At 41.8% G+C, this 27,406-nt stretch overlaps 1 protein-coding gene and 1 pseudogene across 1 annotated transcript; one reads left to right on the plus strand and one right to left on the minus strand.

Annotated features, from left to right (window-relative positions):
• Positions 1 to 7: 7 nt before the first annotated feature.
• LOC145362018 (uncharacterized) lies at positions 8 to 27,164 on the plus strand. Its single transcript, XM_080218042.1, has 6 exons — positions 8 to 115; positions 11,283 to 11,369; positions 18,000 to 18,035; positions 19,117 to 19,287; positions 20,191 to 20,277; positions 22,131 to 27,164. The coding sequence occupies exons 1-6, from the start codon at positions 32 to 34 to the stop codon at positions 24,126 to 24,128; spliced, it is 2,463 nt and encodes an 820-aa protein (XP_080074168.1). The 5' UTR covers positions 8 to 31; the 3' UTR covers positions 24,129 to 27,164.
• LOC145361972 (small ribosomal subunit protein uS14 pseudogene) lies at positions 5,996 to 6,166 on the minus strand (annotated as a pseudogene).
• Positions 27,165 to 27,406: the final 242 nt, after the last annotated feature.

The following is a 27,406-nucleotide window of genomic DNA, read 5'->3' on the forward strand; positions in this document are numbered from 1 at the left end:
AAAACAAGAGGCTTCATTAAAAGGCGGAGTGATGGGGACCCCGGCCAATTCCCGGAGAAGGTTCCTGTCGAGAGAAGTGTCCGAGGATGAAAGCATGATGATGATGATTAAAGAGGCAAGAGACGCAGTTTGTTTGTAGTTTAAGTATTGTGATTAATTAATAACGCATTTGATTTTTCTTTAAATAAATGGTTCTTATGATGAATCCCTCAATTAGATCATGCTGGAATCGAACTGTACCAGATGAGGTCGCCCCCAAACTAATCAATAAAAAGGAACCAGGTTTCATAACTCCTGCGTTACATGCCATAAATTGGGATAGCATCAGACCCCTAGTTATATAGAAGGAATGATTTCATAAACATGATGCTTACACAGGACTCTGGGTCTGACATGACTTCCTGAATAGTTTCTTTCAGTCATTGCCACACCTAAAGGCCTTTATTCATTCCCAAACCTCTGTTGAACCCCATCTAATTCATTTAATTTCCTGGACAATACAATTATCTCTGCTCTTGAAAGGCATGTTGACTTTTAAAAGAAAATAATGTCTGAAGGCATTGCCTTCCACTGTGTTGATAATTTACCTTGCCAGGAGTATTACAGCAAAGTCTGGAAATATACTTGTATATGAATTACGATGAGCAGGCCACTCAGCCCCTTGAGCCTGCTCTGCCATTCAATAGGACCTTGGCCAATCTGAGTGTGGTTTCAACTCCACATCACCACCTACCCCTAATAACCTTTGATTCCTTTGTTAGTCAAAAATCTACTTCTGGCTTGCAAACATTCAAAGACCCTGCCTCTACTGTTCTCTGGGGAGGAGAGTTCCAAAGATTCACAACCCTCTGAGAGGAAAAAAAAATCGTCTCGTCTCTGTCTTAAATGGGAGAGGCCTATTTTTTTTAAACGGTGTCCCCTAATTCTAGTCTCTCTGACAAGGGAAACCACCCTCCTAACGGGGTCTGAATGGCAATCAAGTGTTATGGCTACCTTGATTTATCCCTCCCTGGTCTACAGGCATGGAAGCAAATTGTAACCTCCTGGCTGAAATCACTAAACTGAATACAGAGCTGGGACTTGATATTTCACGGTTCCACTTACTCAGGGTCCATGTAAGTTTACAGCATAGAGAGTCTATTTGGCCTACTATATCTATGCTGTCTCTTTCCTAGAGCAATTCCAAACTAATCCCACTGCGCTGCTTCAAAAATTTATTCAGTTTTCTATTAGAAGGTACAATGGTCTCTGTCTCAGCCACTTCCTGTAGCAAAATTTTAATGGTCTAACAATTCTTTTGAGTTAAGGCTGTTTTCCAAATCGCTCTGCTCCTCAACGGCAAATTTAAATTGATGAGCCCAGTCACCGAATCCACAATAAGAGGAAATAACCATTTCTCTTTCAACACATCATCATTTAAACAACTTCTATTACATCTATTGGCCTTTTCTACTCCATTAGAAATAGAATATTGAAGTATAAAGCCAAAACTATAGAACATAAGTCCGAGGAAGTGATAACTGAACTGTACAGAACTCTGGTCAGACCTTTAAATAGTTGGACCCCTTGTCTGACTGTAAGATCAGCCTCCAGATGTCTTTTTTCCAGATTGAAACCCAATTCTTTACCTCATAATCCAGACTCTTGATAATAAAAATCAACATTGTTTCAGTGACTCCCTTGCTTCCCGGTGACCAGATCTGAACATACAATTCCAAGTGTAGTCTGACAAGAGCTCTGTACAGTAAGGTAATGACTTTCTCGGACTTGTGTACTACAGCTTTGGCTCTGTACTTCAATATTCTATTTCCATTGGAGCAGCAAAGGTCAATAGATTTAATAGAAGTTTTAAAAATGATATCTAGGTGTTCTTCATGCACACGTGGATGCGTGGAATGGCCTCCAGATCAGTATCATCAACTAATTGTGATGTAGTATTCACAAAAGGCAGTACTTGACTTTTAAATGATTGGTCTTACTCCTTTTGGGGTCTGTTTTTTCAGTATCCAATCTCCATTATTCTGGTATGGTTGGAGGCAAAAAATTCTGGAATCATTTAAGAAACAGTTGGTCACGACAGTGGAAGATTTAGAATCATAGAAGGTTTATGACACAGAAAGAAGTCACTTGGTTCATTGTATCAATGTCAGTCTTGTAGGGTCTTCCTGGCTGGACATCCTAACATGGGCAGAACTGGCCTTCCTGATTACTGAATTCCTGCAGTTGCCTAGGGGTTAAGTGTTTGACTTTTCGTTTAAAAACAAAACACTTTTGTTACTCACCCAGAACTGCTAGTTAATCTTTAAACCAAGTGTACACACAACATCATTTGCTGGAATCAATTCCCGTGGTCGTCCACAGACCAAGCTACCCAGTAAAGTTTTTTTTTTATTTTAGCAACGCACTGTGTATTCTCTACCATGTACACTAAAAGGTTTGAATGTATAAGTGCATATTGCAGCTGTAGAACAATTGTAAAGGGGGCTTGGAATACAACTTGGATCATCAGTACCAGAAACAAAGAAATAAAGTGGTATAGATGAGAAGTTAGCCCATGAGGTAGGGGAGAGTTGTAACAAGCTGTAGTGACCCAGATATGTTTGGGAAAGCTGAGCAATAAATCGGGAAAGCTTACTGACTGAAACGTAAACCTAGATGATGCTCAGAGCTGCTTTATTTCCTTCACTTTACCCGACTGGCAGGTAACTTCTCCTTCAGCATACTTGAATTTTTCAGCTCTGCTGTTGCTAAGCCTCAACAGGTAGTATTTGATGCTGAAACTGTCCAAGTATCCCCAGGGCTTTTGCCTATCACATGGATGAACCCTCATCCAATCCTCTCTAAACTAAGAAATGTGGGGAGGATCTGTATTATTTACATGGGAGCAGAGAACTGAAAGAAATGAAAACTTGCGTTTATATGACCACAGGACATCTCAAAGCACATCAGTAGTGCTTTTGAAGTGTAGTCACTGTTGTAATGTAGGAAACACAGGAACCAATTTGAGCAGAGGAAGGTCCCACAAATGGCATCAGAGCAGAAGTGGGCCTTCTGGCCCTTTGAGAGTGCTGCATCAATTTAAAGTTTTTAAATTTATTTATTAGTAGGCTTACATTAACACTGCAATGAAGTTATTGTGAAAATCCCCTAGTCGTCACATTCCGGCACTTGTTTGGGTATACTGAGGGAGAATTTAGCATCTTTGGACTATTGGAGGAAACTGGAGCACCCGGAAGAAACCCATGCAGACACGGGGAGAATGTGCAAACTCCACACAGGCAGTGACCCAGGGCCAGAATTGAACCTGGGTCCCTGACACTGTGAGGCAGCAGTGCCACTGGCTGTGTTTTCAGCTCCACTTCCTCTCCCCACCCACAATTCTTGACTTCCTTGCCTAACAAAAAGCTGTCTATGACCCAGCCTCCACTACTTTCTGGGGAAAAGTAATTCTACACGCCTGTTACTCTTTCGGTTAAAAAGTTTCTCCTCCCAGGAATGAGTGGGGTGAAACTTCGCTGAACTGATTCAAATACAATTTATCCTTTTCCAAATAAGGACACCAAAACTGTACACAGTATTCCAGATGTGATCTCGCCAAGCCCTGGACAGCTGAAATAAAATTTCCCTACTTTTATATTCCATTCCCTTTGCGATAAAGACCAACATTCCATTTGCTGTACCTGCAAACTAACATTTTGTGATTCATGTACCAGGACACCCAGATCGTTCTGTAATCTCTCCATTTTAATAGCATACTGTTTTTCTATTCTTCCTGCCAGCAGTCAAGTTCACATTGACCCATACTATACTCTATCTGCCAAATTTTTACCCACTCAATCTGTCTTGATCCTTTTTGCAGACTCTCTGCCTCCTCTTGACAAGTCATTTTCCTACTTATCTTGACATTGTCGGCAAATTTAACCACCATAAAAATGGCAATGGGTAAGAGACCAGATCATCTGTTCTTCTGATGTTGTTTGAAGGATATTTATCCCAGGATTATTTATTGCCCAGACTCCCCTGCTCTTCTTCAGTATAACATAATGAAATCTATCTGAAAGGGCAGATGGGTTTCAATTTAACATTTCATCCCAAAGGCAGCACCTCTGATAATGCAGCACTCCCTGCGTTGTCAGCCGACTTAAGGCTCTAGTGTGGGACTTTAAAGGTGAGAGTGCGACCAACTGAGCCACAGCTGACACCTTATTAAGAAAGATGAATTTATTTTCTTTATTGAAGGCTGCTCAAAGGCAGTAGAACTGCATGTGCCATAATTATGGAGTTAACAGTACAGTATTAAATGCTATACTAAAATGACTCCAAGTTCAATCCATAAATTAGCAGTGCATATGATCCCCAGGTTACTTTGAAGGAGAAGTGGGAATCCAATTATGACCATACCATCCTTTTTTTTTGTTGCACTGTTTTTGTCCCACAATGGCCTTGACCCATGTGACTAATCCCTGTTGAATTTCAGTTAAGAAATTTCACTCTGGGAGCGTCAAAGTTTCTTTTCAATTCTCTGGGATAGTGTTTTCCCCCCATTAGCAGTCCCAGTATCATCCTTGTGGATTCTTGATGCTTTTTGTCCTGTAACTGAGAAGAGAGGAGCCTCCTAGAAAATGGAAGAAGTTGGAGAGAAATTGGGAGAAGTAATGATACCAGTGAGATCTGGTGTCCCCACATAAAGAATGTGAGTGCACATTCAGAGCAGCTGCCGTCAAATTTGGAGCGACCTCTTGATAGTGAAGAGATGTTTAAATTACCTCTGCAATCTGAAATTTGTTCACCTGAACCCAGCAGTCTCAAAGCAAGCAAATGAGATAAAATGGAGGGATTTGGAGACTAAGCTAAGGATTTTCAAGCCAATATACTGGATAATGAGGGGTAACAGGGTGTCTGTTCGTCTTGATACTGACAACAAAAAAGCAAAAGTTAATGATTGTCTGCTCCTGCAAGCTGCACAAATATTATGATGCTGAATATTTGCAACACACAGAGATAAGAGCCTCTGCCCATGTCTTTCTTGCACATCTCTTGATGGCGAACATGGCTCATGACCTTTCCTTCCTTCCTTCCTTGTGCAGGAGTGCTTAGCCTTCATTTAGTGCTAATCTGTAATGTATGTGGTGAGATCATAACTTTGTATTGTCAAGAATTGCACATGCAAATCCAAACCCTGTTTTTTTTTTATTGCATAAGTTAAACCAGAAAAGGCTGAAAACTCAAGTCAGTCAGCATCTGTGGAGAGGACAAATGGGTGCCATTTCTGATTTGTACCCTTCTTCAGATCTGAAAAATACAGGACAAGCATGTATATTGATAGAATTAGAAAAAGGGATAGAAGGAAATATCAGATCTCTGGATGTTGTGACAAGTCATTGCTTGAGTGTGCTGGAATACCAAGGTATCGTATTTCTACATAGCATTCTCCTCTAACACAAGCTTGTGAAAATACCCCAAACGCACAATTGTTCACAAACACTGTGTACCATTTTAGTAAGTTCATAGAAATTCAGAGAAACCCTACGGTGCAGAAGGAGGCCATGCGGCCCATCGAGTCTGCACCGACCACAATCCCACCCAGGCCCTAGCCCTACATCCCTACATATTTTACTTACTAATCCCTCTAACCTACATATCTCACAACCTAAGGGGCAACTTTTTTTTTTAGCATGGTCAATCAACCTAATCCCCATGTCTTTGGAGTGTGGGAGGAAACTGGAGCACCTGGAGGAAACCCACGCAGACACGAGGAGAATGTGCAAACTCCACACAGATAGTGACCCAAGCCGGGAATCGAACCCAGGTCCCTGGAGCTGTGAAGCAGCAGTGCAAACCACTGTGCTACCGTGCTGCCAGTATTGAAAATTTTATTTACAATACTGGAGCATCACAAGTTTGCTTCTTTCAGGTGAAGACTGTAAAAGTTGTTCAATGAATACTGCTTTTTATTTCGTACTGCATTAGAATGCATCCCTACTCCTTTTGTAATTTAGTCCAGCTTAATGAAGCTGACGTATTTAGCGTACTGTCTGAAGCACAGACAGCACATGTTGAGGCCGTATTTCTGGATCAGGCCGTGTCGGTTCGCACACACACGGCATGAGCGGGAGCCCTAGCTGAATTTCCTGGGGTGAGACCAGTAAAGCTGCTGATGACCCATGGCAGCCAGACACGGAGAAAAAAGTGAACTTTGGACTTCCTTCGAGCCAGAATTGAACCAGTGACTTCAGGATGTCAGTTTGAATCATCTACAGTCCTCTGCTCTACCAGCTGAGCTAGGGGGAGCTCAGATGTAATTATATTTGTGAGTTTTCAGTGGTGTGCTGTTCCTCCTTTTGCATGTGTATCACACTGACCATTGCAAGTCAGCAAGCTATGGCATGTCCACATTTGAGATGTGTGATTGTTTGCTTTTCACTTCTCGCAGTTTGAATTTGTGACAGGTCATGTAACTCTTTTGGGCTTCATGAAATTGAATTCAGATTGCAGTTTCTCCTTCTCAAGAAAATGCCTTGATTATTCACTGGAACAAAAAGTCACATAAGTTTTCTTTGACTATATTTTCCTGCAATTTATTATAAAGGTGAGGGAAGGAATTCATCAAAGGAGACTGTTAGACTTACATCAGGATAATCCAAAAGAACTCCAAGACAATATGTGACCACCATTTAAGGCATCAATGTTACTTCTATATGATGGTGCAATGCGTAATTGCAACCTGTGGTGTGTTATTGAGCCCAACAAATCAGAAAGGACCTGATTTTGTTTTGTGTTGTGCTAGACAGGTAAGCTAAGCTTGGACAGCAGTGTGTCTGGCTACTGCAAATGGTTCCTGTGTTAGAAGTGAATTCAGGCAAGGTTCCTGCTTGATTGCCATTCAGTGACCACTATTGGAAGTATTTGCATGTAGATTTTGAGTGTAAATAGAATTGAGCTTGACCTGGAGACCTCTCAAGAGTTAAGTAGCGCCCATTGACATCCTAGGTTCAGGCGTGAAGAATAGCATCTTGGGTGAAAAACCAGAGCACTGCAGGGATATTTGGAAGAATATCCAGCAGACTTCAGCACTTCATGGAGAGAATTGAAAGGAGAGGGATAAAAGAAGCAGAAAAACAAGTTGCTCTGAAACAGTTCCGCCAGGCAGCCTATGGTCATCTCAGAATATAATGTAAAGTGGACCGAGCTGTAAAACTCTCAACATGATTCCACTTTTACAGCCTGAACCCTGATTGTTCTGTTTTTCCCTCCACCTTCAAACACACACGTAACTCAGCAATCCCGTGCACAAGTTTTTGAGTCAGCCAGACAGTTTGTCATCCCTTTCTTTATTATATTCCAGCCCATATAAATTATGCAAAACTGATGACCTCATCTTGATTTAATTAGTCAGTTCACTAGTTGGGAGGTGCGTTGTCATTTTGGACCTTTAAGCAGTGTTGATGGAACTTGGCACTGATTAAGTTTCCTTTGTCCTCAGTTGGTGTGATCAAGTCTGGACTCTTTTTTAATCGCCTTTTATTAATAATTAAGTGGTATATTTGATATTAGATTCATTTTCTGATTTTAATTTACAGATTGCTCCTTGAATTGTCTGGACCTCTGAAGTAATTTGGGGTGCTCTTCTCTGTTAAAAGTGCTGTATAAATGCAAATTGTTCCAGTTATGATTTCTTGTGTATATATCATAGTGTTCATATTGCCATTGAATTTCTGAAAATTAGGTTGTGTATTTTGTGGTTTGCCTTGTATTTTTAATCACTTTTAAGTGAGGTATTTCTTTAGGGAAAGAATAAACTATTTAATACTCCACAATGCTGGTTTTTTTTGAATTGTAAGAGTTCGGTGTCAGAGTTTTGAGGCAGCAAGGACTTTTTGCGAAAACTGGTCAAAACAAATTGTGAAGCTCTTCAGTTTAAACTTTTTTAAACTGAAGTACTGAGAGATGGAATTCATGGAATCAAGAACTTGTTCATTTAAATGGACACTTGAGGGTAATTTAACTTGGTTTGATTATCTTAATTGCGCTTAATATATTTATATTGTACTTTGAGTATCTGTCATTTGTTATGCAGGTTATTTGTTTATAAAACAAAAGCTTATAGTGGATTTAATCTGTAATTCATTATTTTGTAGGTGCAAGTTCAAAGGGGATGAGAGAACTGAGACCTGGGGGTGTTGCACATAAATCTTTTGAAGATGGCAGGATAAGTTGAAAAGGCAGTTTCACGAGAAGCTCTTGGGGTGAATGGCTTTATTTCTAGGGATAGAATGAAACAAAAAGTTATCACTGGTTAGGCCCTAGCTGAAGTCCAATTTTTGGCACTGTATTTTAAGGAGAATGTCAAAACCTTGGAGAGGGTGCAGAGGAGATTTGCTAGAATGGTATCGGGACTGAGGAATGTTAGCTATGTCGAGAGACTTGAGATTGTTCTTCTTGAAGCAGAGAAAGTAAAGAGGAGATTTGATAGCACTCAAATCATGTACTGTCTTGATATAGTGAAAAGGAGAAACAGTTGGTTGGTATCCAAAGGTCACGGACTTATTGTAATTCGCAAAAGAATGAAAAGTGGGACTTGGAGTTTTTTTTTATACTTCTAGATCCAAAGTTTATTTAGTCACAAGTGAGGCTTTCATTAACACTGCAATGAAGTTACTGTGAAATTCCCCTAGTCACCACGGTGTGGTACCTGTTTGGGTCAATGCACCTAACCAGCACGTCATTCAGATGTGGGAGGAAACCGGAGCACCTACGCAGACATGGGGAGAAGGTGCAAACTCCACACAGACAATGACCCAAGCTGGCCCGGGACCCTGGCACTGTGAAGCAGCAGTGGTAACCACTGTGCCACCATGCTGCCCTTGAAGAAGAGCAGAGGAGTTCTCCCCAGTGTCTATCCTGGCCGATATTTATTCCTCAATCAATATCACAAAAAAGATGTGAAAGGCCCTATATAAATGTAAGTCTTTTCTCTTATTTGTGAGATAGTAGAGGAAATACCAGCCCTTCTCCAATCCAAAAAGGTCCACTGTTTATTTACGTCCCCGGACAAGAAAAAGGTTAAGCAGTGCTCTAGATGAGGATCTTTTTTATTCTTTCATGTGGGTGTCATTAGCAAATCCATTTGTTGTCCATCCCTAACTGCTCTTGAATTGAGTGGCTTGCTAAGCCATTTCAGGGGACAGTTAGGAGTCAACCACATTGTCATGGGTCTGGAGTCGCATGTAGGCCAGATCAGGTAAGGGCGGCAGATTTCCTGTCCTAAAGGATATTAGTAATCTTTATTGGATTCAAATTTCAATGTCTGCTGTGGTAGAATTTGAACCCGGGTCCCCTTAACATTACCCTGGGTCTTTGGGTTGCTAGATTAATGACGATACCACTACACCATTACCTCCCAGTGTACGCCAGAAAGAATGTTCATTTATGTTTTGCATTTCATGTCTTCACATGCAATGAATTACTTTGAAGTTTGGTAAGCGTCAAGTAAGCATGCAGTGAGATAAATGTATACTTAATCTTTTGGGCATGATTTGACTAAGGATTGAATGTTGGCCAGGACGTTGAGAGAACTCCCTGTTTTGTCTTTGTTAAATATTGTTTTGGGATTTTTTTAATATCTATTTGGACCAGGTAGGAGTAGCATTGGTTTAATGTTTTCAGCTGGTGGTCATCTTTCACTGACAAACTCTCTCGGCAATGGGGTTTCAGCTCCTGACTCGAAGGCAAGAGTCCTATACAAATAGGCTGAATTTGCATAAAATGCTTGTCAGAAAGGCAGATTGCAATGGAGGGATAGTATTGGACACCCTGACAGCACACTGTCATTGTGTCATAGCATTAATGGAGTTAGAACTCGCTGTGACTGATATTCCCTCCTTCTGCTAGGATTACTGAGAGGATGCAGTTTTTGGCTTAACTGACTTTCCCAGAGAGTCAATCCTAAACTTTGTCTCATGAGAATACCTAATTTAGGGTTAAGTCAGTGTGTTGGAACAGTTCCTCGCTGGGTCTTCCTGTATTAGCGTAAACACTGTTACAGTCAGATACATGATGACACTGGGAACAAAATGTGGAAGTGTCCAATTGCCCAGCCCAAACTTCACTGATCCAACAGCTAATTAAAGAAGCAGTGGTTTAATAATAATTTGACATTGATCAATTCCAAGTCATGCTGAAGTAGTTTGTTGTTTTGTGCAGACAGATTCTGAACAATAAGGAAATGGACAAAAGAACTGAGCCACTTTTAAAATAAGTTTTGCAAGAGGAAAAATGGTTTCAAGAGCTTTGCCCCTGTTTTCAAAACATCAGTAATGTTGAAAAGATTGGCTGCACCACAGAAATGTGACATTATTTAACTGCATTAAATGATCTGCGTATCTTCCAGGCAAATATAGGTTAGCAGTCTCAAAAGTTAGTAAGATTGATCTGCTGAGGTTATACAAGCAGAAGAAGTGAATTTATTGAATAAAATAATGTAGAGAATAGAGTATCAAGAACTGAAGGGTGTGGGTGGGATGTATACTTGTGGGGATGTAAATGCCATGGCTACCCATAACCAACACATGGTTTAAATCTTTTTAAGGAAAAGTACTTGACAGGCTGAGTACTGTTTTCACATTGTTCCTAATAAGCACTCTGTGTACTAGGCATATAACGCAGAACAGGACCTACCAAATTTCAACAAGGGTTGTGTACATTAAAAATACTATTTTTACTCGGTAGGACACCTTACACAAATCTCAGTTTGATTATCTTCACCACCAGAAAGGGGAAAGGATGAATTAATCCCACACTTAAATAGCTAGTTAACAGCCAGCCAGTTTGAACGAAGCTTGATGCCAATTGTGCAGTCAAGACATACAATGGTTGAAGAATAAAGTGTGCTGTTAACAAGGGACCTGTAAAGGGAGAGAGGACGAGTTTCATATATTCTCAGTAGAGCTGTTTATGCATCTCGTTGGCAAAGCATCAAGCAGCAGGAAAAAAAATGAAACTCTGTTTTACCCAACAGCAAACTTGTCCGATACAACTGAACATGGACTTATGCTGACCCATGTGAGAACTAATCTGAAGGTGGGAAGATGCATTCAAATTAAATAGTGTTGCTTTTGGTGGAACTTTTATTTTGGGTAGCCCAGAAGTTCTTGCTGATAAGCTGGCGGCTTGTTGTTGCTTGTGCTGATACCAAGATTGACCAATCTCTTAAATGTTTCTGCTCTTGATTTTGTTCACTGAGGCACATGAGGTGATTCACTCCATTTCTGTTTCTCCTCCAGGCAGATGCGAAGCTCAATGCCAGGAAAGCTTCATTTGCTGAGGCCAAAGAGGCTTGTGTGAAGAAACTGGTGCGACAGCAGCAAGAGGTAAAGCTTAAGATCAGAACACAAGTCTTTGTCCATAGCAGCACAGGATGTTTCTGTCAAAGTAAATAGTTGATGTGATGATAAACTAATTCCTGTTGGGACAAGTGACACGGACAATAATAAAACAAAACCATCTCATGAAAAATAAATCTTTGGATTGAGACACAGGATGTGGAAACAGTCCTTTGCTAGCATTTCTCGCATTGGCATGGATGCTTTTACAGTCAAACACAATGCTGCCATTGGGCACAAAAGTGGAAAGTGTCTCACTGCCTAGCACTAATTTCTGTCAGTTAAACCAGCACAGTAGTTAACTGATGTGTGTAACATATTAATAATTTAGCATTTATCGATTCCAAGACAAATTCCATGCCATTTGTGTTATGCAGACAGATTGGTGTTCAAAAGCAAGATTGAGAAGGAATATAAGAACATAAGAACGTAAGAAATAGGAGCAGGAGTAGGCCATCTAGCCCTTCGAGCCTGCCCCGCCATTCAATAAGATCATGGCTGATCTGTCGTGGCTCAGTTCCACTTTCCCGCCCTCTCCCCATAACCCTTAATCCCCTCTCTTATCAAAAACCCATCAACCCGCGTCTTAAAAATATTTAGCGAGGCAGCCTCCACCACCTCAACGGGCAGAGAATTCCAGAGATTCACCACCCTTTGAGTGAAGAAGTTCTTCCTCAACTCCGTTCTAAACCGACCCCCCTTTATCTTGAGGCTGTGCCCCCGAGTCCTACTGTCTTTTTTGAGCGGGAAGACTCTCTCCACCTCTGTCTTATCCATCCCATTCATCATCTTATACATCTCAATGAGATCTCCCCTCATTCTTCTAAACTCTAACGAGTACAAGCCTAGTTTATTCAGCCTCTCCTCATAGCTCAACTCTGGTATCAGCCTAGTAAACCTCTGCACTCCCTCCAAGGCCAAAACATCTTTGCGCAGGTGCGGCGCCCAAAACTGCACACAGTACTCCAGCTGCGGCCTCACCAATGCCCTATACAGCTGCAGCAAGACCTCCCTACTTTTATATTCAATCCCCCTCGCTATGAAGGCCAGCATCCCATTCGCCTTCCTGACCACCTGCTGCACCTGCAAGCTGGGTTTTTGCGACTCATGCACAAGGACCCCGAGGTCCCTCTGCACCGTCGCCTGCTGCAGTTTTTTGCCACGTAAGTAATAGTCCTTCCTACCATTATTCCTACCAAAGTGGACCACCTCACACTTGCCAACATTAAATTCCATTTGCCATTTCCTGGCCCATTCGCCCAGCCTATCTAGATCCTTCTGCAGACTCTCCACACCCTCCACACAATTTGCCGTTCCCCCAATCTTGGTGTCATCAGCAAATTTCGACACCCTACACTCGGTTCCCTCCTCCAGATCATCTATATAAATGGTAAAAAGCTGAAGCCCCAGCACCGACCCCTGGGGCACTCCACTAGTCACCATCCGCCAATCCGAATAGCACCCGTTGACCCCCACTCTCTGCCTCCTATTTGACAACCAATCCTCTATCCACGCTAACACCCTACCCCCAACTCCATGTCCCTCGACCTTCTGCAATAACCTCTTGTGAGGTACTTTGTCAAACGCCTTCTGAAAATCCAGAAAGACCACATCCACCGGCTCTCCTCTATCCACTGCCCTAGACACATCCTCATAGAACTCCAGTAAATTTGTCAGACATGACTTCCCTTTAATGAAACTGTGCTGCGTCTGCTCTATCAAGCAGTTCCCTTCAAGATGCCTCGCAATTTCCTCCTTAATGACGGATTCTAACATTTTACCTACCACAGACGTTAAACTAACCGGCCTATAATTCCCCGCCTTTTGCCTGGCACCCTTCTTAAACAACGGTGTAACATTAGCCGTTTTCCAATCCTCCGGCACTTCCCCGGAATCCAGCGATGTCTGGAAAATAACCACCAAGGCATCCACTATCACCTCCGCCATTTCTTTCAGAACCCTTGGATGCATTCCATCCGGTCCTGGGGACTTGTCCACAATCAGCCCCTCCAGCCTGTCGAGCACCGCCTCTCTAGTAACAGTAATGTCATTAAGACCCTCCAGTCCTACCACCTTTCCATCACTAACACCCGGCAAATTATTCACGTCCTCCTCCGTGAAGACCAAAACAAAAAAGTTATTCAATACCTTAGCCATATCCCCATCCCCTACCACTAGGTCCCCTTTCTCATCCTCTAAAGGACCAACGTTCACCCTAGCCAGCCTCTTCCTTTTTATATATTTATAAAAACTCTTGCTATCCTTTTTTATATTAAGCGCTAGCCCAGCTTCATAGTTTCTCCTACCCTTCTTTATCAACTTCTTTGTCAATCTTTGTTGACATTTAAACCTCTCCCAATCCTCTTCTCGCCCACTACTCTTAGCTACTCTAAATTCCTCCGCTTTTAATTTAACACTTTCCTTTACCTCCTTTGTTATAATTCCAGTTGTTAAATATTAACACAACTGAGCAATGCCGCAAATGAATTTGCATCAACCACAAGTCACAACAATTGGCTGATCAAATCAAATGGCATGTTCTCGACCAGCCTGTGCTTGCAAAGAACAAAACGTCTACTAAAATGAAATCAAAATACTGCAGATGCCGGAAATCTGAAATAAAAACAGAAAACTCTGGAGAGTAAAAGAATTAACATTTCATATTCAATCCTAGTTCAAATTCTAAATGAGAAGAGTCATACTGGACTCGAAACGTTAACTCTTATTTCTCAGGCCTGCTGAGTTCTTCCAGCACTTTTCTGCAAGCATTTAATGTTGGATGCAATTGGGCAGCGCATGCTGAACGATCCTGAGTGTGTTAATAGCTACGTAAACAACCGATTTAAGACCATCAATCCTACTCACAATGTGGCTCATTCACACTTGCTAGAAGTGACATACTTTCATACACAAGGATCCATTTTCTGCAAACAAAAGGAACATGTTCAAGCCTGGCACGATTTTTGAATTACCCAAGAGCTTAGGGAGCCCATAGTTCTCTCGCTTTCTCCATGACAAAGCCTCAACCAATTGGAGTTGATTTGTCAACAAATCAGCACCCTTTTCTCCTGTAGTATAAATTGTTGTGGTCGTTTGAAATTTGGTATTTTTGTTTGTCCTGAAGAATACAAATTGAAAAGTTTTGGCAACCTGCCTCTCTTCTCAATATTCTCTATTCAAATAAAGAAAATAGATTAGTTTGTTGGAGAAAGTTCTGAGAATGTAGGGCAAGCAGACACCAGCTCAGAATTCTGGAAAACACAACTGAAAAGATAATTCAACTGCTTCTTGGTTAGGGCTATTCCTTTCTTGAATAAATGGTCATACAGTTAACATTTAGGCCAGAATTCTCCGATCTTGTTTGCTCTGCCATTGCTGTCAGCAAGAATGGAGAATTTGGTGCTCAGCCAAAACTTCACTCAATGCAGTGGGACTGGAGAATCCCAGCTGCAGGCAAGGTTGGAGAATTCCAGCCAAAATTTGTAATTTGCATCTGTACAGGAAGACAGTGTGTGTATATATAGCATTGTCATTTCAATATTCAAATTGGAATTTAGATAAACTTAGTTAGTAACTAAGTACAGCCTAATTTATTAAAAGAAAATGTTCTAGATTTATAGTGTCTTTCATAAATTCAGGACATTGCAAAGTGCATTACAGCCAATGAAGTACATTTTTGAACTGCTATAACGTTGTAATTCAGTTATAGGGAAGCACAGGAAGTCGATAATTTAGTGATATTGATTGAGGGATTGGTATTGGCCAAGGAGAACTCCCCTGCCCTCCTTCAAATAAAGAGGGTCGTGGGGGTATGGAACGCACAACCGAGTAGGGTGGTGGAGGCAGGCACGTTGGACTTGTTTAAGGTTTACTTAGATAGACACATGAGCGAAACAAGGATGCAGGGTTATAGTAGAGGGTATTAAATAGGGTCAGAGCCTCGGGATGACACCGGAAATGTAGAATTACATGTTAACGTTTTGTCTTTTCATTCCACAGGTGTCGGTCCACCTTGTTGTCAAACGAGGGGCATGCACACGGTGGGTTGTGCGTGGGCTGCTCTTGGAGGTTCCGGGAGTGGCCTAGTACTTCGTGTCGTTGTGTGTGCTTAATCCTGGACCGGTAGACGGGCGCCACAACAGCTCAGTGACTATCACTGCTAGCTGTGCAGATACATGGATTTGGGCCGGTGTCTGTGGGAGTTTGCGCATTCTCCCTGTGGTTGCGTGGGTTTCCTCCGGGCGCTCTGGTTTCCTCCCACACCTCAAAGATGTGCTCTTAGGCTGATTGGTTTTACCAAATTGACACTATTCTCCCCTGAATCTGGCTACATTAGGGGTTCCACTCACATACACACAGGGCAGGGTAGGTGTGGGAAGATGCGGCGGTGCAGGCTCGTTGGGCCGAAGGGCCTGTTTCCCGTGCTGGGATGTTCTTTGTTCTTTGTAAATAGCATCTTTTCCTTTCATGAGATAGCAGACAGTGCTTCAGTTTGATGTCTCATCCAAAAAATGGTACTTTTGATGGTCTCTCAGTAGTCTGCATTATGTGCTGAAGCTTCTGAAGTGGGACTTGAACCCACAACCTTCTGACTTGGAGGCAAGAATGCTACCAATGAGACACAGATGACCAGGGAAGGATGACCAGCCCAGCATTGGTACCTCTGTGATTGTCCTCTTACTGGTTCCCTGTGTTGCTGCTTTAAAATTCAGCTGAAAGAGAAGAGATGACTAGCTTTATTCTCTGCTGGGAGAAGTGAACATAAGAAATAGGAGCAGGAGTAGGCCATCTAGCCCTTCGAGCCTGCCCCGCCATTCAATAAGATCATGGCTGATCTGAAGTGGCTCAGTTCCACTTTCCCGCTTTCTCCCCATAACCCTTAATTCCCATGCCTACCAAAAACCTATCCACCCGTGTCTTAAATATATTTAGCGAGGTAGCCTCTACCACATCAACGGGCAGAGAATTCCAGAGATTCACCACCCTTTGAGTGAAGGAGTTCCTCCTCGACTCCGTTCTAAACTGCCCTGCCCCCCCCCCCCCCCCTTCTTGAGGCTGTGTCCTCTAGTCCTGCTGTCCTTTGAGCGGGAAGAATCTCTCTACCTCTACCCTATCCATCCCCTTCATTATCTTATACGTCTCTATAAGATCCCCCTCATCCTTCTAAACTCTAACGAGTACAAACCCAGTCTATTCAGCCTCTCTTCATAGTTCAACCCCCTCATCTCCGGTATCAGTCTAGTGAACCTCCTCTGCACTCCTTCCAAGGCCAAAATATCCTTGCGCAAGTGCGGCGACCAAAACTGCACACAGTACTCCAGTTGCGGCCTCACCAGTGCCCTGTACAGTTGCAGCAAGACCTCCCTGCTTTTATATTCTATCCCCCTCGCTATAAAGGCCAGCATCCCATTTGCCTTCCTGATCACCTGCAGGCTGGGTTTTTGCGACTCATGCACAAGGACCCTGAGGTCCCTCTGCACCATAGCATGCTGCAGCTTTTCGCCCTTTAAATAGTAGTCCCTCCTACTATTATTCTTGCCAAAGTGGATAACCTCACACTTGCTAACATTGTACTCCATCTGCCAGGTCCTCGCCCACTCGCTTAGCCTATCTAGAGCCCTCCGCAGACTTTCCACACCCTCCGCACAATTTGCTTTTCCACTCATCTTTGTGTCAACAGCAAATTTCCACTTATCTTTGTGTCATCATCAAATCAGCAAAGTGATAACAATCATAGAATGGTACAGCACAATGGCCATTCAGCCCATCAAATCTGTGCTGGCTCTTTTGAAGAACAATCCAGTTGGTCCCACTCCCCTGGCCCTTTCCCCATAGCCCTATGTTTATTTCCTTTTTCAAAGATTCCTATCCATTTATCATTTCTAATTGTCCTCTTTTTGTGCTGAATTAATTTACTCTCTTATATACTTATATGGCCCTAAATAATTCCGACGCTCCCAATGATTAGCATTAATGTTGATATTAAAAGACAGAAATACAAGTGGGTTTCTGTTATGATCTAATTTTTATAGGTGGTGCTAACTGCGTATTTTGTGGTACTAAGTACAAAGCAAATGTTTCTGAAAAGGAATTGGGTTTTGAATAAATCAAAATTTCAAATTATTTACTCCTGATTTTTCCACTTTGTGTTGGGGAGAATCTGCAGTGTGAGGCTAAATTGCATAGCTCTTTTAAAGAGCTGGCAGAGGCGTGATGAGCCAAATAGCTCCTTGAGGTGCTGCAAAATATTATAATTTCATATCTTGGTAGCCTCTCAAATGCCAAGTTGTGGCATAACAGCTTTGCAAAAGATGCAGCACAATCTGTTGGGTTGTTAGACATATTTCTGCAGGGGTCTCCCAATCTTTTGCTGTGACTTTGGTAGAAATCCCAGATATACAGGGGAAGGGTGAATCTTATTTCAATGCTGTGCCCTTCTTGTCACAATTGGAACAAAATGGAAATTTCAGGAGGAGTTGTTGAATCAATTGAAGTGAATGGCAGGGGAGAAGCCTCTGTACAAATTAATAGACTTACTTTGAAATAGGCTGTGCTCACAAGATGTGCTTTTGAACCAAGATATGTTAATGTGTTTCTTTGCCTGTATTTATTTCACAGGTAGGTGCATTATTGGAAAAACAAGCTGCTGATCAGGTAAGAGTATTCCTACTTGAACTCTGGTGCTGACAGAATATTAGGTATCCTGGGACTGGGATTCGTTGACAGAGACTAATCGGTTAATTCTATTTGCTATCATTCAGAAAATCTCCCATATTACAAACCTGGTGTTTGAGCTTGTATGTATAAACTATCTTATTATTACGAATCACTGGAGTCCTTGCGCATCGCATGGGAACACTGATGTGAACATTTAATTACACAGTTGGCTGTCTATGCAAACCTGTTTTACTCTTCCATGTCTTTTTTGCTTAAAAAAAAAGCAACATCTGTTGCTTGTAATTGCTCTAATGGCTGACTTAAGTGATAAATGTTCAGGAAATATTAAACTTCAGAAAGCTATTAACCTCACCATTCCTCCCAAGGACATTAATGTTGTTATGACTCTACCCTGTTTATTTTAGAGGATCAGTTAACCGTGGGTAACCTCCGGTAAGACTATACTCTTGGCAATTTCTTCCTGCTCCTAAAGATAGTCGTACAAGAACCCCAGGTGGATGTTCTGTCATTGCAGCCTACATTCATCAACCTTGACCAGTGCTCTTTCAGGTTGAACATTTCTGATACCCACCAGTAGCATCAAATCATTACATGGACAGAATTAAAGTTGTATGTAATTTTAATTCCTGTGGCTTTCTTTTTAAGGAGGAGTTAATTGGCACCATTTGTTTGTTGGGAGGCTCTTGCAGAAATCAATTAAGATAGGTTGATTGGCCATACTAAATTGTCCCTTAGTGTCCCAAGATGTGCAGGTTAGGGAAATTAGTGGGGTAAATATGTGGGGTACATCGATAGGGCCTGGGTAAGATCCCTGTCGGAAAGTTGGTGGAGACTAGAAAGACTGAAAGGCCCCCTCTTGCACTATAGGGATCCTATGAGTTACTCTGTGGGAATCTACTGGGACTTTTTAACCTCATTGGGAGAAGTGATTGTTTTCACATGTTAACCATAACCAAATTGTGTATGTTGTACATATGGACAGCTGACCACTGCACATTCTTTTCTGTGTGTACAAACCTCAGAGGAATGCAGTTATTTTATATTGGCTCTTGTTTAGAACATCCAAGAAGACCTTGAAGAAAAGTACATGGACGCAGTTCAGTCGATCGACCGTTTGGAAACCGAGAAGACTTTACTTGTATATGAGGTGGAACGACTGAGGGACATTCTAGAGAGCATGGAGGAGGAGCTGGCAGAGTTCCACAGAAAGCACACACAAATACATAAGGTATGATCACGTTTACTTGCAATTCAAAGCAGTTCTGTAGAGTCAAATTGTCTCCAAAGTTTCCAAGCATACTTAGAAGGTATCAGTAATGGCTAAAAACCTGGGATGGTGTTTCCGTTCCTTTCAGCACAACTCATCAATAAAGTTACAGCCCTAACCCAGAATCTCTATTAAGTTTCCCTCCCACAATATAGCTTCATTTTCATGTTCTCCATTGAGCTTGAAGGTCTTTTTAGCATTAATTACATTAGTATGCAAATAAGTTATCAACTGTGTTTTTATGCTATTATTTTGCATCAGAAAGCTGTCTCCAGTCCAGCACCAAATAGGCACGAGATATTCATAGAATCTCTACAGTGCAGAAGAGGCCATTTGGCCCATCAAATTTGCACCAACTCTCTGGTAGACTATCTTACCCAAGACCCCTCACTTATCCTATCCCTGTAACCCCACACATTTACTATGGCTAATCCATCTAACCTAGACATCTTGGGACACTAAGGGCAATCTAGCACAGCCAATCCACCTAACCTACACTTGTTTGAACTCTGGAAGGAAACAGGAGCACCTGGAGGAAACCCATGCAGATAGGGGGAGAACGTGCAAACTCCACACAGACAGTGACCTAAACCGGGAATCGAACCCGAGTCCCTGGCGCTGTGAGGAAGCAGTGTTAACCACAGTGCCACTGGAGGAGTAAGGAGCAGAAGGTGGTGCTAAAGTCCATAATTGGGATAGTATCGAATGAACGTTATCCTGTGTGTGACCTGAAGTGTTTAATGCACAAAAGAAATACAACTTCTCCTTTCCGATCACAAAAGGACAGCAAATTTTAAATAAAAATGGAATCTGTTTGACATCAAAGCTGTTGAATGATTGCTGTTTTCTCAATTCCATGAACAGGAACTGGAGACGGAGAAAGTTGCCAAGCATTTGTTGCAGCAGAAGATTAATTGCATGAAGGAGCAGTTGGAGGAGAGAAAGAACCAGGTAAGAATTCATAAAGTTTAGCTTGCAGTCTGCTATGGCCAGACCTTGGAAAAATCACTCTTGGAACTTTTGGGTGCCACGTGCAATCATAGGGTCATAGAGGTTTACGGCATGGAAACAGGCCAATATAAATAACAAATAAGTGGGCCCAGAACCGCTTCCTGAGGCACACCACTGGTCACAGGCCTCCAGATTGAAAAACAACCCTCTGTAACCACCCTCTGTCTTCTGTCATCAAGCCAATTTTGTATCCATTTAGATACCTCACCCTGGATCCTGTAAGATTTAACCTTGTGCAACAACCTACCATGCAGTACCTTGTCAAAGGCCTTGCTAAAGCCTATGTAGGCAACTTCGAATGCACTGCCCTCATCGAACTTCTTGGTTACCCTTTCAAAAAAACTCATTGAAATTGGTGAGTCATGATTTTCCATTCACAAAGCCATGCTGACTATCCCTAGCCCCCCTCATATGTGTAAATCCTGTCTCTCGGAATACCTTCTGACAACTTGCCCACTACAGACTTTAGGCTCACCAGTCTGTAGTTCCCAGACTTTTCCCTGTAGCCCTTCTTAAATAAAGGCACAACATTTGCTACTCTGCAATTTTCAGGCACCTCACCTGTAGCTGTTGATAATTCAAGTATCTCTGCTACGGGACTCGATTTCCTCCCTAGCCTCCCACAACATCCCGGGATACGTTTTATCAGGTCCTGGGTATTTATGCACTTTCAGACTTCCAGCACCTCCTCCGTAATATGTACACTCCTCAAGGCATCACTATTTATTTCCCCAAGTTCCTTAACAGCCATGCCTTTCTCAACAGTAAATACTGATGAGAAATATTCATTTAGGATCTCACCCATCTCTTGTGGATTCGTGCGCATAGATGACCTTGTTGATCCTTAACAGGCCCTACTCTCTGATTACTCTTTTGCCCTTTATGTATTTGTAGAAGCTCTTTGGATTCTCCTTTGCCTTTTTCCCTTGTTCCTTCACCTGATGGAGAAGCAGTGCTCCGAAAGCTTGTGATTTCAAATAAATGAGTTGAACAATAACCCGGCATCGTGTGACCTCTCGTCTTGTCCACCCCAGCCCAATACCTGCATCTTCATATCGTGGACAATGTAATTAAGGGTATGTGCAGTGTGAAGACTAGACTTCATCTTCACTTGGACTGTGCTGGTCACTCCTACCTGGGCTGTCATGGACCAGTGCATCTGCAATAGGCAGATTGGTGAGGAAAAGGTGTTTCCCTCTTGTTGTTTTCCTCAACACATGCCACAAACCCTATCTGGCATATCTGTCATCAGAGCTGTGACAGTAAAAAGTCTGACAACACCAGGTTTTAGTCCAACCGATTTATTTGGTAATACTCACAAGCTTTCGAGGGGACTGCCTCTTCGTCAGGTGAATGGAGAGTTCTGGCCTCAGACAGAGCATATATGCACCTGACGAAGAGGCAGTCCCCTCGAAAGCTTGTGAGTATTATCAAATAAATCGGTTGGACTAAAACCTGGTGTTGTCAGACTTTCTACTGTGTTTACGCCAGTCCAACGCCGGCATTCCCACATCAGAGCTGTCCCCAGGTATTGCAAAGGAAAAATATCAAATGTTCAATTGCATTTAATTGTGAGAAAAGCGCTCTTTTAATGTACTGCCCCTCAAAGTAACAGTCTACTAATCATTAAACTTGCTCCTTCTTACCATCTACCTCCTAGCCACCAAATAGAGCAAGTAACCAACTGGACTGTAGGTGACTGCTTGCACATACAAACAAATGTGCAATTGGCCATTCCCACTGCACCTCAAATTTGAATTGCAAGTTAACTAATTTTTTTTGTTTTTCCTTAGGACACTGAAACAGCTGCCACAGAGAACATGGATAAAGATATTCCGAGCAACTTCAAATATCAGGGGAATTGGGATGCAAAGGAAATGGAGTTGAAATCGGACAAAGTGTGGAAGCAGAGCAAGGATAAACCTCAGGACTCAGCGGCAACCATTCAAGATGCAGAGGGGACATGTTCAGCAAACTGTGGCTTTGAAACTAAATCCAGCAGGTTGCAGAAAATGAAAACAATTGAAGATATCTCCAATGGAAACTATCAAGAGGGAAGCATGAACATATACGCACAACAGGGCGCAGTTGATACACGTGTGGGGAAATGTACTGGTCTGATTGAAGACAATGAGAAGATAACAGTTGTAGAAAAAGTGAACAGCATTCCCCAATATGTGACTGAGAGAGACACATCAAATATAGTTATGAAAGATTGTAGAAGTGAAGCTTCAGAACAGTTGGAATTGGGGTGTGAAAAAAAGGACACAGAATATAAGAACTGTAAGGAGAAAGAACAGAACAAGCTAATACTGGAAATAAGTGAAATTACTTCAGGGGAAACTGTACAGAAAAGGGAAGTTAATGATAAGAAAAGTGAGGGAAATGAGCCTGGAACAAGAGAGGAAATCAATGAAGAATGTTTGAGTAACAGAGTAGAAGGGGAAGTAAAAAAGCAAGTTGAAGAGGAGAAAGGAATAATGATGGAAATGTATGGCGGTAAAAACTTGGGGACGGTAAAAGAAAAACCAATGGAAGTTTGGGGAGATATAACTGAGGCTGTTGAAGTGAGTTTGACACAAGACCAGAAAATGACCACTGAAGAGTCCAGATGGGGAGGAACCAAAGAGAAGAATAGAGAAATGGTAGCTTCAGAAATTAGTTACGACAAGTTGGAATTGGGTAATGAGGCTGAAGAAATAGGACGCGATAGCGAGGAATTAGTTGGTGGAATTGAGAGTGCCCAGGATAAATGGTTGGAGAATGGTAGACAGAGAGGGGAGATCATCAAACAGTTTCAGTGCATGAAGGAAACTCTTTCAAACCTTGTGGAAGGTGGAGATTCTGTAAACCTGAAACAGGACATATGGCTGGACAGGGATGAAGAGCATGGAAAGGAGGTGTTTGTGGTTGAAGCTCAGAGTCAAAGAGACGAGGAGGAATTAGAGAATGAAAATCCTATAAAGAATGAAGAAATAGATCAACAGCTACAAGTATCAATTGATAAAATAAATGAAGGAGAGGACAGCAGAATAAATGGGGGAGAGAACATCAAAGAAAAAGTAGATACAGGAGATGATCTATCACAAAGGGGCAGTAAAGAGACAGATAAAACAAAGGTGCATTTAGACATGAGAGAACAGCAAACTGTAACAGATGGGGAAGCATGCATCGAAGGGAATGAAACACAGAATGAAGGTGGACAAAACACTGGTGAGAGAGAAAAAGGGCCATTTGATATGGTAGAACAACTGTTTAAAAGAATAGTGACACGGCAGAAGACTTTCTCAGACAATGAGGGGAAAGTGAACAGCGAGGACCAGGTTGGTCTCTCAGACAAGACAGGCAGGGAAAAAGAAGATGAAATAAATGAACAGGATGAAGAATATGTACTTGCAAAGCAAGAGCAGCACAGAAGAAAAGAGAATAAAGGGCTAGCATCAACAAGTGGTGAGATTGAGGATAAAAAGAATGGTGAGCTGTGTCAGAAGGGGCTAGTCGATGGTGGACTGGAACTGACGGTCCCTGAAGGAAATAAAACAACAACAGAACTCATTGAAGAAGCTGAAAGAGTCATGGCTGATCGATTTGATGAGGAAATGCACGATGCAGCAGAAAGCATCACACCTGAACCAAAAACAGGCATGCACATTCAAGAAAGTGAATCAAAGACTACAGAAGATCCTGAAGGTGCAACAACGAATTATGATATGGAGCTGAGGGAAAATTTAAACACCGGTGAGAGCACCAAGCGACACACTAAACACAAAGACACGTGTCAGGTTTCATAAAACTCTGTCAGATCTTTCTTCTCCAGAATGTTGGAGCCCAGCATAGGAGAAAGGCTTCTTCAAAGTTACACAAACTGTGCACAATATTGAATTGAATCTTTAAATAATCTTAACATCAATTCACTCATTTTGTAATCATTTTCTATTTGAAAGGTAAATCACAGGTCGAAATTATTAGTTGTATTTTTGTTTCCCTGATGCACTCTGTCTCAGACATTGAGTCTAAATTGTCAGAGGAATAAATAAGTGTGCATCCTATCTTCATTTCAAGGTGTTAACGTCATCAGGCTACTTTACCTCATGTAATAGAATGTTCGGTGTAATGCATATTATTTGTAATGAACAATACCTGGACATAAGCAAGTATTGAATTTTTTTCTCCTCTCAACACCATTGATGACATCTGAATTGGGGTAGACTCAGTAACTGTCTATCTTTCAGGATTGGATGTATATACTCTCGAATCAACCCCCAAAATGCCAGAATCATAAAGCAATTCTGATTGCTTAACAAGTTGCATCTGTCTCCTCTCCCCACAAAGGCTGTCTGTTTCTGCCTGTTCTGTGTGTATTTCCAGTTTTCATTATCCCTGTTTTTTTTTCCAGGAAGCTCCAGGTTCAGTTGCCAGCATTTGCTGACTCTCCTCAACGACCCCGAGTTAGTTAGTTTAAAAACAGGTCAGTGTTTCTTCTTTCTTGATCACTATTGTTATCTCTCTCTTTCTCATTCATTCACCATTCACACACACACAGACACCAGCCATCTTGTTGCAAAGATGTGATTGGATTTTACTATAATGCCTCTTGCTGGGGAGAAATCACGTGAGGGTCACAAGCAAAGAATAGCATGAGTTACTGGAGAGCAACTGGTCTGCACAACACCGGATAAACCTCCCAGATCTGAAGAAATTTGTATAGAATTGTCACAACAGCGATACAAGTCCATATGAGCTTCTACAGATCTACTGTCCATATCAGTTCACTGCCACAGTGATAGTGATTGAACTATATCCCAGTCTCAGCTGTTACTTTTAGGAAAGGGAGGGAGAATGTTTAGGGATATGTTTAAGGATGGAATTTCAGAAGCTCAATCTATTGGTGTGGCTTTAATCTACATTGGAGGTTAGGTATTTTCAGAACATTCCCTACTAGCACCTCATAGGTTTAAGTTAAGAGGGGAAAGAATTAATGGAAACCTGAAGAGCAACTTTTTTACACAGAAGCTGGTAGCTATGTGGAATGAGCTGGCGGAGGAAGTGGTTGGGGCAGGGACATTGACAACATTTAAAAGGACAGATACCTGGATAGGAAAGGTTTAGAGGGATATGGGCCAAATACCAGCAAATGGGGTTAGCTTAGGTGGGCTTTTTGGTTGGCATGGACCAGTTTAGGCCGAAGATCCTATGAATCTATGGAAGAGGTAAAAGGCATCTAAATATCTTTTATGCATCAATAAAAATTGTGTTTTAAGTATTAAATGTAACTGGGAAAATAGGATTGTCATGGGCCCAAACAGGTTTAAAAATGCCCATTGTTATGGGATGTGAGGTTTTGCACTGATGGGAATGGAGGTGAACTGAAAGCTCAGTGCTCCTTTTGGCCCCACTAAAATCAACTATAAAGCTTGCTATTTCCTGAGCAGCTTGCACCAGTCCCTTTTAAGGACTAGTCATTCTGTTCAGCACCGTGTGTAACAGGGACAAGCATGTCTGGGATATGCTTTGCTTACTTGAACATTCAACTTGCAGTTGGGATCTGACAGCCTACATAGGACTCCAACTGCATATTCAAGTAGTGTCTGCCTGTTTTGGACAGGAAGCTGTGGCACAGCTTTTGAGCACCATAATATGACTGTGCTACTGGTTTTCTCAAATCATTATGTTTCAATCAGGAAGATTTCTATTTTTAAGATATCAGATATGCTGTAGCCCTTCAGTTTACTGATTGCTGAAATTTGCAGCTTACTGCAGTACATGCTTTCCTCCAGTAGAGAGTATGATCAATGTTTTGGATGAGCTTTGACAATGATTTGTAAACAGTTCTTTGTATTCTTGCACTTAAGCATGAACCGTAAAATCAAAATGAACCAGGCTTATTCTTTTGATGTTGGGTATCCATGTTTCAGGGACACGCCACTGTAAGTTGTTCTCACAGCTTCAGCACTGGAACACATTCAAAATAATATCAGCATGCCTTTGGAGAATGTTTTTGCAGTGAGGTCATTGATTTGGGTGTATTTTGCACCTTTATAGTTTATGAAAACAGTGCGTGTGCCTAATTATAGTTTGTAATGTCCAGGCTCCCACAACTGCCCCTGAGTTGAGACAGTAATTTACCTCTTTTTCTCCTTGAATTTCATTCATTGTATTCACTGCTTCCTGCGAAATCCCCTTTGTTGGGGATACCAGTGCAGATTCTGTTCCTTCTGCAATTTCTCTTCCGGTTCTCACTACCAGTATGGTCCTTGGATCTACATGGTTCCAGTGGAGCTCTGTTCAAAACTCAGAACATGATTTCATTATTCCCTGGACATTCTGTAGCTCCTGGACTCGGAATTGAGTTATAGCCTTCATTTTTCTGCCTAATTTTTTTTCTCTTCCCCCCCCCCCCCAAATCCACTTTCCACCTCTACCCCATCTATTTCAGAACTGTTCTCACTTCTCTGTTTTCTTCCAACACCGTCACTGATGGATCTTTACATGTCATTCTTGCTTCTTTTTCCACTTTTTTTAAGCAATCTACTTACAGGCTATTTCACCCTTTAACTGTTTCGCCCTGACTTTGACATAAACAAGATGTTCAAACAGAAGTTGGGTCTAAAGCATTTAACTTGGTTGAAGTAGGCAAGTGGATACAGATTTCTCTCACAATCAGAAAAGTCCATACAGGAACATGAGAGACAGCAGTCATTGGGTGGAAGTCTCTCTCTTGTCCCAGCTTTGCTGATAATTATTTGAGCTGTGTATGTGCTTTCATTGCAATTTAACAAAGCGCAGGTTACTCTCTGTTTACCAGAATAAAGAACCTTCTCAAAGTGTGGGAACCTGACCTGAAGATTTTCTTGTGTGCTTTTCTGTAGTAGGATTGTAACTGTATATTTAAAAAAAAAGTTTACGATTCTATTGCAAATAATGGACAGAGGAATCACATCCTCCCTCCCTGTCCCCTCTCCCCAAGAGCTGCAAAATCAACTGGTGTTTCATTTATTAGCCCTCAACCTTTTTAAGTCCAGTTAATAATTTGAGCTCAGTGTGTTAGGACTGTATGTTATCTGCAGGA

This window comes from Carcharhinus amblyrhynchos, chromosome X (assembly GCF_965287045.1).
Source record: "Carcharhinus amblyrhynchos chromosome X, sCarAmb.v2.hapA, whole genome shotgun sequence".
Lineage (NCBI taxonomy): Eukaryota > Metazoa > Chordata > Chondrichthyes > Carcharhiniformes > Carcharhinidae > Carcharhinus > Carcharhinus amblyrhynchos.

What these genes read in the sequence shown, in the direction of transcription:
- LOC145362018 (XM_080218042.1), top strand. Translation starts at nt 32, where the DNA reads ATGGGGACCCCGGCCAATTCCCGGAGAAGGTTCCTGTCGAGAGAAGTG. An exon ending in TGATGATGATGATTAAAGAG is followed by an intron (nt 116 to 11,282) that starts GCAAGAGACGCA and finishes TTTCTCCTCCAG; the next exon opens with GCAGATGCGAAGCTCAATGC. An exon ending in TGGTGCGACAGCAGCAAGAG is followed by an intron (nt 11,370 to 17,999) that starts GTAAAGCTTAAG and finishes TTTATTTCACAG; the next exon opens with GTAGGTGCATTATTGGAAAA.